The following is a 12,235-nucleotide window of genomic DNA, read 5'->3' on the forward strand; positions in this document are numbered from 1 at the left end:
TTTTAAATCCCCATCTAGCGTCTTGTGCCCAGAAACCTTCTTTGAAGAAAAAATGCAAATGTTTGAAGATCTGTTAGGGATATTATACAGTGGTTACCACGACTAATCGGACACATGAAATATAAATTTTTGGAATGCATTTTCTTCAAGAAAATGTATAACATATAAACATATTTTATCACACATAATATTTAGTTCATACTTGCGTATGAACATTCAAACAATTTGGAACTATGCGATACCTGGATTCAACAACGAAATCCTAGATACGGCAATTAACCTTTAATAAGTGGAATTAACTCTAGGATCTCTTGAAGATGGAAAAGCATCGAATGAAAAGTGGAATTTCAACGGAAAACATATAGAATGTGTTAACGAATACAAATACCTAGGAGTAATTTTTTCAAGAAACATGAAGTTGGAGAAACATTTTAGCGAGAACCTACAAAAGGTAAAAACTGCAATCAATATTTCATGGAAAACATGGTTTATGAACGAAAATATAGCTCACAGTAGTAAATATAACGTATTTGAAGCAGTTCCAGAAAGTATCCTTTTGTATGGCTCACAAGTATGGGGATGCAAAAAGTTTCACACTGTGGAGAAACTCCTAACACATTATGTGAAGAGAATTTTTCGTCTGCCAAGAAATACACCAAATTACATGATTATGCTAGAAACCGGACTATCACCTCTAATTATAAAGCACCTAAAGATACAAGCGGATTATCTCTTGCACGTTTTTAGTATGAACGAATACTGACTTGACTTGAAAACAAGTAGTAAAAGCTGTAGAAGACCAAAAGCACTGGTACAGTGAGTGGTCGAGTCTCGCAGAAGGATGCAATATTAATTTAAATGTGGAAGATGTATCGGAACGTGTCCACCCTTAAGTGAAACTACAAGAAATATTCTTGAAAGTGATTTTTTATCATAGGAACAAGTTCTGATCATGCTGAATGAGATCTATTACAAAGTTGCGTTACGATATAGATGTTGAATTATGAATGAAGACTTCTGACGTTTTTTCCTCTGTTTTTTAAATTGGGGTTTTTAAAACGTTTTTTCTTTTACATAATTGTTTTTGATTTTTGTTGTTAAGTACAGTAATTTAATTTATTAAAGTTGTCAATCAGAATGCAAATGCCATGCTATTATGATTTTTGTAGTATAATATTAATGGAATAATTGTAAAATAATCTTTAAATCAATAAAAATCAATTATCTATCTATCTATCTACTTGCATATTTCGATTTAATGACAAGTTTTAATCATACTTAAGGACTTATTTTTTAGACCCGTTTAAAGGTCTTTAATGTTTCTTTATTTCTTTTAAGCAACTCGACGTCCCAGTTCATCCACTTTTTGCTCGATTGCGTTTAAAAAGCTGATTTCTATTGCGTTTTAAGCACCTAAGCATCCCCTGGGATGATACATCCAACTTGCCTCCTTATGCCGATCGATTAAAACGGAACGGTTGGCAACTCTTATATTATATTAGAACCAAAAATACTGATATATTATTTGTCCACCAATTGTTAATGGGCAATATTGATTCCCCGGTACTCCTGAGTGGTATTCATCTTAACACCAACCTTCGAAATCTTTTATCAGTCTCCCTTTTCTATATCCCTTAGAATTTTTCGTCACTGCAACGCTGCTATGCTAGTCTTCGACTTTAACATTTCTAAATCCCATCTGAGAGATACCTTAGGGCCAACATGAATTAATGTTGAAAATTGATAACATGAACTACAAAAAAAAATGTAAGTTAGTGTTTAGTTAAGTTATAGCTTGTATTATGCTGAACAAAAATGACTCTGGGATACGACCCACACTGATAACTTCCTATCCCGTCTATCTGTCTTGTTGTAGGTTTTCGTGTTGGGTTAAAAAAGTTGTTAGTTGAATTATTTTTCAAAATTTTAAAATTACCAACATTTTTCATATAAAGACATAGTTTAGTTTGAAAATCTAGTTTTATTAAATAGATTTTTAGTCTAAAACAAACGTTTTCCAACTTTAGTAGCATTTCTTAAATTTTACAAATTGGATTTATGAATAAAATGAAATAACGTCAATTTTTACAAAATTTGCGTACTATTTCTTGTAGATTTTATTTTTTCTTAAAATTTTACTGAATGTTGACAACTATATTTTTTAAAAAATAAAAGTAGCTTAAAGCCAATATCTCAAAGTTTTGAAAAGATATTTGAGCCGAAAATCAATTTTTACCAATTTTTATTAATGTTTTTGTTTAGGTCAGTTTGATTTCTTTTTTCAATTCGATTTTTCTCAAAAATGTTCTAAATGTTGAAAACAATATTTGTCATAAGTTCAAATTAGTTGGAAGCCATAATCTCAAATTTTTTAAAGACATTTGAATCGAAATTCAATTTTTACCAACTTTGAGTAATGTTTTTTTAGGTTTTTATTTTGTATAAAAAAAATTGTCAATTCGATTTTTCTCAAAATTTTACTAGATGTTTAAACTTACTTACTTTTCGTTGCACAAAATTGCTTTGGAGATAAAATTATTTTTTATTCGTAAAATTTTCGAGGTGACAATTTTTTTTTCAGTTTTTTTTGATAATTGGATTTTTTTTTCCAAAAATATAATTGTTTGATATCATGTTACAATATATTATATAAAATTAAAAAAAAAAGACGTGTCCTCTTTTATATGTTCATTAGTAAACTTAAGTCTTTCATTATTCGATGGTGATGCTTCTTCTTTTAATGAATTCGTTGCTGACTTTTTAACTCGTGGTGTCTTTCAAAAAAATCTTTAGAGATTCCCAAGAATGAAGAGATTTCAGTTGATTAGCCAAAAAAGTAGCTTCTCATTGTAAGTCTCTAGCTTTTTTAATTTTCTGCTCACTCTTAAATCATGTGGAAAAGCTTCGATGCTATTTCTTATACTGCTTGACCATCCTGGCTATGCGACAAAACCAATTTTTTGATTTCCAAAGACGTTCGTTTTCCCTTCGGTGGCATTTCGACGTGGAGCAAAAAACTACCTTAAATGTTGTTACATACATATGTATGTAAACCCCGTTACAAAGTCCATATATGTAGTTCAAAAACAGCTAGTGTCCGATTTTGTGTTAGATGTTAAAGTGAGGAGTTATTTTTTTAAATTTATTAGCTAATAAATAACTTTTTTAAGCTTTACTACTTCTATACATTTTATGGGAAAAATTGAATCGTGAAAATTTACATTATCTTTGTTCGATGAGTTGTGGGAGCCACTGTAGATGTTTCATTTTGTTATGAATCCACCAAGATTTAAAACGTGAAATACATACATTGTTATGCATTCATTTATATTGAAACAAACAAAAGTCATTAGAAATATTGTAGATTATAACATAGGTAACAATTCTCAAATTAATGACTATTAGAAATTCATTATATCGAGGAAAATACTTACTTTGCAAAAAATCTCAAAGACTTAAAAAGTTTTTGATAAAAACTTAATCCAAACATCAAATAATAAAAAATGTAAAAAAGTAGTGCAAGAACATTTCGGTTCATATGTTAAGCTCATTTAATTGTGATCTGGGCAGCATTGTCCAATGGGAATTATTAACCATGTACAATTGACTCAATGCTGTCTCCGATCGTTTAGGGGTATCCCATCCCCAAAGGCTCTATCCATGAGTGACATTTGCATCCAGGAAATTAATCAACTTTTAGCACTCGGTATGTGCATTACAGATCACCTCTTATTGATTGATCACATAACCGATATATAATCAAAAACGATGCTAGATGCTTAAGATTCCTCCGAAGGTGCAAGAAATGTTGCAACCATTCTGATCTGGCTGTAATTTACATAGCCTTCATTCGTCTAAAGCTTGAATATAACTCACATATCTGGCCGGTGTGCCAAAAAAGGGCTTTGAAAATTATAGGCGATAGTATTAAAAACCGAAACATTTACATCCCTCAAACACCGCCGCAATGTTTCATGACTTTCGTTGTTTTAACGATATTTTTACAAACATTGTCCTGTCGAATCAGCCATTTCTATTTCAGCCCTTAAACAATTTAGTCGTAATACTCGCACATTCAGGAATGCTCATCGGTTAACCCTTGAGCTCAATTTTAGACGTACTGTCAAGTAAAGGGATTCCTTTTTTAACCCGCTCATCAAGAATGTGGAATGCTTTGCCCAACTCTTTTTTTCCTTCCCATTTTGATATTCAGAACTTAAAGACCAATGTGACCGGTATCTCCTGTTAAGAAGAGTATAAATAACCCAAGATTTCACGGTTTGACTGTAGGTGAATATACTAAATAAGTGTTGATCTTAGCAAATTAAGATTCCTTGCTGTACAAAAAAATGTGTAGAGCGCATTATTGCAATGAAATTCAATATTAAATAGTAGATATGTTTAAAGGTGGAGCAAAAAGAAAAGCATTGCCAAATCGCTAGAAAATCCAATGCCAACGTTCGATTGTACTGAAAAACTCTTATGTTACCCCGAAACCAATTTGCGATAAGCTCACTCTGTATATTTGACTAAGTACAGTAAGCAAACACGATAAGCTCAATCTATATATAAGACCAAGTAAAGTAAGGAAACGCTTACAAGAGTTAGGTCTCTTCCTGTTTCGGGCAGCGAAAGAAGCCGCTTCATACTGTTAAGCATCGTTGAAACTGGTTTGTAAGCAAATTCAATTTAATTCAAGTTCAACTTGTTTTACCACAGTGAAAGAATTACGGTTAAGTGCCCAAGAGGTAAAAGTTTGAAACCAGTAACAGAAGAGCCTTAGCTACAGTTAGGACTGTTTTTCTGGACAGGCTGTGTTCCTTTACACCAAATTACAGGTATAATGGACAGTTTTCTGTACTCAGTCCATAATGCTTCAATATGCAAAAAACGAGAAGCCTTTACGTTTGGTGTTCCAGTAGGATAACAAGAGCACTCTTCGAAGCTATTAAGCAAGTTGTTTCAAGCAAAAAAAAGTTAGTATGATTTTGTAGAGAAGAATTGGGAAGAAAATGTTTTCATGATAAAATTATTCTTTTTTCCATAAATAATTTATCATTTTTGTAGTACCCGCCGTATGATGGTTAATGCGTTGGACTGTCCCCTTGTTAGTGACGAAGGTTGAGCTTCAGCTCATCTTCAATTCAATAAAAAACAAAAAGTCAGCAGGTGTCGATGGTATATCCAACGTTGTACTAAGACATTTACCGATGGAAGCAATTGACATTTACACCACGCTCTTCAATAATGCACTGAATAATGCATATTATCCAATGCATTGGAAGACCGCTGTGGTTCATCCTCTCTCGAAAAAGGGAAAGGACAACTCCAACCCGTCAAATCTTCGATCGATAAGTCTTCTTCCGAGCATCAGCAAAGTTTTCGAAAAAATCATTAATAGGGCTCTGACTAAGTGGGCTGCGGACAACAAAATAATTCCGGATAAACAGTTCGGGTTCAAGGCGGGTCATGACACAATTCGTGCTGCGTCTAAACTCGTTTCTGATATCCAATGGAATAAATCAAAACAACGATGCACAGGTGCTGTCCTGGTTGATTTGGAAAAGGCCTTTGACACCGTATGGTTAGAGGGTCTTTACCTAAAACTGAGCAAGCTTGGCATAAGCAAGCCATTGTTTATGATATGCTTAACGGTAGGAAGTTTGTTGTCAAAAGTGGCAATGTAACTTCTACCACAACATTCTCAATTAAAAATGGTCTTCAACAGGGAGCGGTGAATTCGCCGATTCTCTTCAGCATTTACACCAGCGATCTGATAGGTACGTACGCGTACGCCGACCATCTAATTGTGTACAGAACGGCCCGAAAGGTTGAGGTTATTTCGTGATTTCGACAAGATTCAGCGATATTGCGACGACTGGAAACTGAAAATAAATTTCCAGAAGTCAGAGACAATTCTGTTCCGGACTCCGTTGGCTAGGGCCACGAGGGATACGTGCAAGAATTGGCGCAAGATGGTCATCGTTGATCTTCATGGGCAGCCATTAGCGAGCAAAAGTGTTGTGAAGTACCTCAGTATCTGGTTAGATCAGTATTTATATTTCGACAGATATATAAATGCTGCTCTGACCAGGGCCAGAGGAGCCTTCGCTCTGACGGAACGGCTGTTTTTTAGCAGTCGGCTTGACCCCAGAGTGAAGGTAATTTGCTACATGGCCGTTATACGGCCGATGATCGTGGGCTTGACCCCAGAGTGAAGGTAATTTGCTACATGGCCCTTATACGGCCGATGATCGTGGTGTATGGTTGTCCTGTGTGGTTCAGCGTTGCCCCTTCCCAGATGGAGAAGTTTCGGGTGTTCGAGCGGCAGTGTTTACGACGCTGTATCGGCTTATATCGAACAGCCGAATCTTCTTATGTGCATTACTATTCCAACGAAGTCCTATACAACGGGGCTCGAATCAACAGAATTGACAATTTAGTGATAAAACTCGTTCGAGGTCACATTGCAAGAGCTATGTCTTCGACCAACAATTTAATTTTCGGGGCGTTCTATCCAAACGACGAGTATTTTGAAAGTGCACGCTTGAGCGGCCTTATTCCACCAGAGGCATTCCTCTTTTTAGACAAATGCGGTCTGATACAGGATAGATTGGCAGTCCCGTTAATCTACCACGTCAGACGAAGAACCGTGGATAGGCGACTCCCGTACAGTCGGGACGTCATGGCACAAGGTGGAGCGGAGCTCCTTCGGTTCAGTAGGGCTGTGTCCGAACGGGACCGAACTGATAGGGTGAAGCAGGAGAACCAGTTTTGGTGGCTTCAATCGGCACTTGATAGTGGGTAGTCGGGATGGGGTTTAAGCCTTGGCCGGCTTACATACTTGTTTTATAGTTTTAGGGTTTAGTTAAGTAGAATAGACATGGTGGCACAAAAAAAAAAATACAAAAAAAATTAAAAAAATAAAAACAAAAAAAAAATTAAAAACAAAAAAATAAAAAAACATGGAATTTAAAAAACAAACAAAATTAAAAAAAAAAAACATACACAAAAAAGACAGTAAAATATAAAAACAAAAAAAGGTAGATTTACTGCTATGGTTGTTTAGTTTTAAGTAGTTTATAGGTAGAATAGGTAGTTTAAGTTAGTTTTAAGTTTTATAATAGGGACCTTATTTAAGTAGTTTTTAAGCAAAAATAAAAAGGATATTGATATTAGTTTTTTTAAATTTTCTAATTAGTACAAAAATAAATAAAATTGAATTGAAGTTAAAATAGATCTTAAGGCCGAAAGGCATTAGTAATTAGTGTTATAGTTTAGCTTAGAGTGTCGGTATGGGACCATTAAGTTAGTTGTAAGTTATGGATAATTAGGCTAGTTTTATGAATTTTTGTCTAGCTTTAAGGTAGGTTTAAGAATGAATTAATAAAAATGAATTTAAAAAAAAAAAAAAAAAAGCGTTGGACTGTCCCAGATGGAGATGTTTTGGGTGTGCGAGCGGCAGTGTTTACGACGCTGTACCGGTTAATATCGAACATCCAAATCTTCTTAAGTGCATTACTATTCCAACGAGGTCCTATAACCGGGCTCGAATCAACAGAATTGACTATTTCGTGATAAAACTCGTTCGAGGTCACATTGCGAGAGCTATGTCTTCCACCAACAATTTAATTTTCGGGGCGTACTACCCGAACGACGAGTATTTTGAGAGTGCACGCTTGAGCGGTTTCATTCCACCAGCGGCATTCCTCTTTTTAGATTGATACAGGATAGATTGGCTGCTCCGCTAATCTACCACGTAAAACAACAACGTGGATAGGCGACTCCTGTACAATCGGGACGTCATGGCACAAGGCGGAGCAGAGCTCCTTCGGTTCAGTAGGGCTGTATCCGAACGGTACAGAACTGATAGGGTGAAGCAGGAGAACAAGTTTTGGTGACTTCAATCGCCACATGATAGTGGGTAGTCGGGATGGGGTATTAAGCCTTGGCCGGCTTGTTTTATAGTTTTAGGGTTTCGATTTGAGTAGAATAGGCATTGTGACACAAACAAAAATTTGCTTCTGTAGTTGTTCTAATTTTAAGTAGTTTGTATGTAGGTAGAATAGATAGTTTAAGTTAGCTTTAAATTTTATATATTGAGGAACTTATTTTAAGTAGTTTTTAAGTAAAAATAAAAAAGGATATTAATGTTAGTTTTTTTTTCTATTTTCTAATGACTAAAAAAATAAATGAAATTGAATTGACGTTAAATAGATCTTAGGGCCGAAAGGCCTTAGAATTAAGTATTAGTGTTTAACTTAGTGTCCGTATAGGACCAGTAAGTTATGGTTAATTAGGCTAGTTTTATAAATTTTTGTCTAACTTTAAGATATTTAATGAATAAAACGGACTGTTGCGCCACCTAATTTGTTTATTCTTTTATTTATCATAATAATAATAAATTACAAAAACAAAACAAAGAAGTTATTTTTTTAAGAAAAGAAAAAAAAACACTTTAAATTAATGTGTTCTAATTTTTTTGGAAGCACTGTTTATACAATAGCTAGAAAAATGCGTGAGTTGCTAAATAATGCTCTTTTAAACTTAACGACTTTTCTCTTTGTTTAATGAAATAAAAACAATAACCGAAATAAGAAAGAAGAATATAAAACTTAAAATCAAGTCAAGATAATTTTATGAGATGTGATTTTTTTCAAAATGTACTTCAGAATTCTGCTTATGACTTGTGTTCTTGTCTTTTTTTACGATAGGAGGAGATGACTGTGTCAATGCATCCATCCACCTGTTTAAAGAAATAAAATATTAAAAAATTCATAAATTTCTTTGTTCTTAAAAACAAAAAGAAATGTGTCACCAGTTTTTTTAACCCTTTATTTAGATTAAGAGACAACAACAAATCGATACAAATTAAGGAAACATATTAGGCTTTAAAATAATTTTTTGTATGATTGTCACTCAATTCGAAAGCATTCGTAAAACAAGGGTAACCCCTTTTTTATGTGCATATATTTTCTTCACTTTGTGTAAATGCATTAAAAATACAGAAAATATGATTGTTTTTTTTTTTAGTGTTTTTATAATTGTATGGAATTTTTCTAAATTTCAGATCAAATATCAACACCAACCTACACCCTCGACAGGAAATGATAAAATTCTATTTCTAACAACATTCGAAAACAGCACCAAAATTGACAAATAGCCCGAAAACCTCTGTTGGTTGACAAAAATAAAAACAATCTTCAAAATACCAACCCGAAAATCTTTCCTGGAAATACAAACTAGCGCCAACGTTGTTGTTCGGGAACGCAATGTCAATGTCGAAATCACCCGACACAGCACAACAAATAAAAAATATAGTTTCGGTTTTTCGTGCGCTAGTCACATCCCGCAAACAACCATGTACGTTACGTGAAATTCTTCGAGAGTATCCTGAAGTTGAGAGCAGACCCATCTATCCCAACCAACTTGGATATAAATCTATTGAAGAACTTCTCCGCGAGAGTGGGGAATTTGTGCTTACAAAACTAGGTGGGGAGGTGAGTTGTTGTTTTGTTGTTGTTGTTTTGTTTATTAATAGATTCGATACGACGACAACAGCAAAAGAAGTCTTAAAATAACTTTGGTTGGTTTTAATAAATCTTATTCTATTCTATTCCAGACATGCATCGCTGCTAAGTTCAGCAAGAACTCTTCGCATATTGCCTCATTGGTGCGTGGACAGAAGAGTAGTGGCAAGTCGAACAAGGCAATCAAGAAGGCACAAATACGACAACCCTCACGCCCATCTGATCAGAGTTGGAATAAAAGTTCTTACTCATCGAATGTTTATCAGAAGTTGCCCCCGACTTTAAATAGATTTATCCAGTCGCAAAATGCAATGAACGGCTATGGTGATAGCAACAACAATACGAATCAAGTAAATAATCGAAACAACGCACATCAGTATCAACAGAAGCAGCAAGGGAACGCTAGCAATTACAATAACAATCGACAACAAAACCAGCAGCAGCAAGCTCCGTGCGGTGGACAAAAGGATTTGCGAGATAAGTTGAAAGGTGGACAGAAAGACTTGCGTGAAAAGCTGAACACTAAAAAGGATCCTAAAATGATGCCAAACAACAAGCCGGTGCAGCAGCAGCAGCAGCAGCAGCAGCAACAGCAACAACCGAATCAAGATCTTAGAGAAAGACTGAATATGAAACAAAATCAACAATCTGCGCAAAACAACTCCCAGCACTCTCAGCATCACCAATTTCACCAACAACAACAGCAACAGCAGTCCAACAAAGATAAAATCAGTCCACGTGCAATACTCGGCCAGAACAATAACGCCAACGGAGCTCCGAACTATGCTAAACAACAGCCAGCGATTTCGTCTGCACATTTGCAAAATAGTAATGCAATTGCTTTAGCTTCTACCATGATATTGGCACAAAGGCAGCAAATGGTGATTCAACAGCATTTGCAGCAAGCAAATCGTCAGCAATCTCAACAGCCATACCAACACCCAACTCAACGCTTGCCACAACAACAACAGCGACCCCAACAACAACAGCAACAGCAAACTCATCAGCATCCGGATCAAAAAAGATATCAGCCGCCACACCATCAACAACAACAACAACATCAGCAACAGAAGCCTAATCAGCAACTATCTGCTTCCAATTACCAAAACCAAAACAAGCAGCAGCAACAACATGTCGTAACGCTAGGGCCAAGTGTTCCCGGAAAGAATTCCGTTCAAGATAGACTGAAGATAAAGATAAGCAATAATATGTGCAAAACGAATAATAACAATTTTAATTCGAATGGCGGAGGAAGTACCGCAAATACACCAGACTCATCGCCAGGTCTATCGTCTGCTGGCTCGGACCAACCGAGTCCATTTGGCGATCGAAAATCAAATGTGATAAAGAACGAAACTCAAGAGACTCAAGTAAGTTCTTTTTTTTATCTAACCTAAATTGGTTTTAATTAAAATGTTTTCTATTTCAATTCAGCAAATAATTCCGCCAAAAGTTTTCCAATTCAATCCAAAACTCGATCCCGTGACATCACTCTCACAGTACTGTGTAGTTCGGCGGTGTGCGCAACCCGAATACACATTCTTCCGATCGAAGTTTTCCAAGCTATTCCAGTGTCATGTCCTAGTCAATGAAAGTATTTACTCTACATACCCAAATGAGTACCCCAATGAGAATTTGGCCAAGTTCTCGTGTGCCGGTATGGCAATTGAGGAGATAAAAATACAGGAGAGCCGTCGTCATTTGCCTGTATGTCCTGACAGCGATCAGGATTTGACAGCAAAGATTTACCAGGAACTAAAATCTCATCCACATGGTATCTTTGCTAAAAATCTGCCAGAATGGTTTGAGAGCACATTCAAACAACTTCTGCCTGATCATTGGTGGTCTTTGATCGAGGGCTCCAAACAATTCCTGACTGAAACCTCTACACGTGATAGTCTGATTATATTTTCGAATAATGACTTCGAGGCTGGAGATGACGATGAACCCGAAGTGGAATCGTACACGCTTGAATCGATCAAACTGCCTTGGGCAGAGAAGTACTGGAATCTGTACATAACACATTGCGTATCGACTACTGAGATTTGGGCCCGTCTCTTTGGCAAGGAATACAGTGACGAGTTTGATAATCTCATGAACGAGATCGATATGCACATGCTGACCGACAAGACCCGACCGGTGTCGGTAGCCTGCAAACAGATCTATTTGGTGTGCATTGCAGAATGTTGGCATCGAGTGCGTCTGGAAGAAGTGGATAAATTAAATGCCATTGGACAGTGCTTCTTTATTGACTTCGGCGACGAAGACTGGGTGCCGGTCAGTCAGTTGTATATATGTGAAAAGAAGTTCCTGAAATTGGCGCCGCAAGCAGTTTCCTTTAGTTTGTTTGGCTTGGAAGACTTTGCTGGCAATCCCAATGCCAAGCGGCACCTAGACGCCATGCTTGCTAGCAAAAGTGTTGTGGGAGAGATACTAACCAAGGAGGAGATCTATGCAGCCGGGAACGCAGAGGGAAGTGTGGTTAACATTCAAGTTGTCCTCTACGATACATCTTCTCAGGAAGATGTGAATCTGAATCCGTTGGTTCTTCATCAAATCTGCAATGATACACCCCCACCAGAAATCAAACGAACAGGTCTAACAACTGTCCTAATAACCCACATCACCGATACTGGAGACGTTTTTCTGCAGGTCCGAAATTCCGAGTTACAATATGTTCAGGTTTGTATTTTTTATCGTTAGTC

General features: G+C 36.2%; 1 protein-coding gene across 1 annotated transcript in view; it reads left to right on the top strand.

Annotated features, from left to right (window-relative positions):
* LOC129940576 (tudor domain-containing protein 7B) overlaps nt 1–12,235 on the top strand; it is a 34,677-nt gene that overhangs the window by 16,381 nt on the left and 6,061 nt on the right. Inside the window, exons 2-4 of the mRNA XM_056048956.1 lie at nt 9,071–9,500; nt 9,623–10,900; nt 10,965–12,212. Of these exons, the coding sequence (XP_055904931.1) occupies nt 9,273–9,500; nt 9,623–10,900; nt 10,965–12,212 (2,754 nt within the window). The 5' untranslated portion in view covers nt 9,071–9,272. The remainder of the gene's footprint in view (nt 1–9,070; nt 9,501–9,622; nt 10,901–10,964; nt 12,213–12,235) is intronic.

This window comes from Eupeodes corollae, chromosome 1 (assembly GCF_945859685.1).
Source record: "Eupeodes corollae chromosome 1, idEupCoro1.1, whole genome shotgun sequence".
In the NCBI taxonomy this organism is placed as follows: domain Eukaryota; kingdom Metazoa; phylum Arthropoda; class Insecta; order Diptera; family Syrphidae; genus Eupeodes; species Eupeodes corollae.